The sequence below is a fragment of the Sinocyclocheilus anshuiensis genome, unplaced genomic scaffold, assembly GCF_001515605.1.
Source record: "Sinocyclocheilus anshuiensis isolate Anshui unplaced genomic scaffold, SAMN03320099.WGS_v1.1 scaffold710, whole genome shotgun sequence".
Lineage (NCBI taxonomy): Eukaryota > Metazoa > Chordata > Actinopteri > Cypriniformes > Cyprinidae > Sinocyclocheilus > Sinocyclocheilus anshuiensis.
In genome coordinates, this window is record NW_015544201.1 from 495,034 (window position 1) to 497,122 (window position 2,089).

Consider the following 2,089-nt stretch of genomic DNA (forward strand, 5'->3'; position numbering starts at 1 on the left):
GCCATTCTGAGTCGGATACTATGTCTTACCAGACTGTGTGCATGACTTCATGTGCTCAGGCCAGTGTGCTTGTTGGCAGGGATAGTCGCAGTAGCTGGTGTTCCAACAGCAGTAGAAAATGGCCTCCTTTCTGCAGTTTGCACACCACTGCTTCTTTTTAGTTTCATCTATGGCCTGCTGTTTCTCCACCTCCATCTGCTTCTTGACCTCTGTCATGATCCGCTCTCGCTCCTGTTCAAGACTCTGCCTCATCTCTGCCATGGTTAGCTCTGAGTACATTTAACAAATGTGGACAAACAAAAATGCAGTCAGTATGGAATATTGATGCACAAGATATTGGACCCATATCAGTAGGGCCCTATGAAATCGGTTTAAATTTTTTCCAAATTCCATTATATTTTTTTCTCAAATTAAATTTTTTTCTGTTTTCAATTTTCTGGATTCAATTTTAATGGTTAAATTAAATTTTAGTAAACAAAAAGCATGTCTAGTTAATTGAAATCATAAAAATGTACAACAATTTATTAAAACTATAACAAAAATTTCATTTTTAGGGCCCTAAGAAATGTGTTTTATTTTTCCCAAATTCAGGTGAAATGCATGACTATGTGTAGTGAAGGAAACTACACTTTTTACACAAACTACACAAACTACTTTTAATTTATTGCTTTAGGCAGGCATCGGAAAATATCTTGCACATGGTCATCCCCTTCATGCTCATTTCATTATTGGTGCATCCCTACCTTAATTAAACTATTATCAGAAACTCACATACCTAAATTGTGCTTCATCTCTGATAATTCTTGTTGATGTAGCCACTGCAGTTTTTCAATTTCAATTCGCAACCGTCTTATCTGTAACAGGGCAAAAATGGCTGTTTTATTCATATTTTCAAGTTGTTAAATAACTCACCAACAGTGCTTTGCTCTTCTCCAGATTTACTTTACAAATACAAACCTCTGCTATTGTGTTTCCCGATGTGCCTTTGGAAAGGTCATTATATATCTCAGTCATCGTCCCTTTAACTGCATCCATGATCTGTTGGTCAAACACAACAATAATTATGTCAACAGAACAATTAAAATGGTTTTCATCTAAAGGTGTAGTTTGCAGCCCCCATTTCTTTTAGAAATCTCACTTTATTAGTGTACTTTGCTATATCAGCTGCTACATCTGCAGACGTGGTGGGGATCTGGAAGTCTCCAGTTGTGGATGTTGATGATGAAGAGGAAGAGCTGACGGTGGGTCCTGCCATCATGGTGGCCGATACCGGTGTGCTGGTCACCAGGGTGACGGCAGAGGTGGACGTGGTGTGTGTCGAGTCTTTCTGTTGCACTGCTGCAAGAACAAACCCAACAATAATGATATTTAAGTTTGGAATAAGATGTTTTTGAAAGTTGTCTCTTATGCTCACCAGAGCTGCATTTACTTGATTAAAAATAAAACGGAGTTATTTTAAATTGCAATAACATTTCACAATATTACTATTTTAATTAATTTCAAAATGTCATTTATTCCTGTGATGGCAAAGCTGAATTTTCAGCATCATTATTCCAGTCTTCAGTGTTACATGATCCTTCAGAAATCATTCTAATATGCTAATTTGGTGCTCAATTATTTTTTAATTATTATTGCTACACAATTCTTAATAATAGTTCTTCTTATTATAATGTTGTAGTTATTCTTTTTTTTTTTTTTATCAAATAAATGCAGCCTTGGTAAGCACGAGAGACTACTTTCAAAAATATTAAGAAACCTAATTATTCCAAACTTTTGACCGGTATTGTACATATGACATTTATAGTATTAATTCACATTGACTGCATACTTTTCACAGCCTGTCGTGTTTGGTATCTGGTGCTGGATGAAGGCTGCTGTCCCGACGAGGATGAGGAGACCTGCGCTTGCTGCTGCGGCTGTTGGCTGCGCTGCACCTGCGTTAACACCTGCGCCTGTGTGGCTGGTTGCGTTTGGCCCTGCTGCTGCTGCCTATGCACCTTTTGCATGTGCCACTTTTGAGAGGACGTCTGAAACTTGGTGGTGGGGTTCCACACGACGGCCTGCTGCACCACAGGTACAGTATCTCGGG

General features: G+C 38.5%; 1 protein-coding gene across 1 annotated transcript in view; it reads right to left on the minus strand.

Moving 5' to 3' along the window:
• The window catches only part of LOC107696807 (protein kinase C-binding protein 1-like), a 23,896-nt gene that overhangs the window by 2,798 nt on the left and 19,009 nt on the right, over window positions 1-2,089 (minus strand). Inside the window, exons 15-19 of the mRNA XM_016497311.1 lie at window positions 1,829-2,083; window positions 1,139-1,338; window positions 958-1,038; window positions 776-854; window positions 30-269 (exon numbers count right to left, since the gene is read on the minus strand). Coding sequence (XP_016352797.1) covers window positions 30-269; window positions 776-854; window positions 958-1,038; window positions 1,139-1,338; window positions 1,829-2,083 — 855 coding nt within the window. The remainder of the gene's footprint in view (window positions 1-29; window positions 270-775; window positions 855-957; window positions 1,039-1,138; window positions 1,339-1,828; window positions 2,084-2,089) is intronic.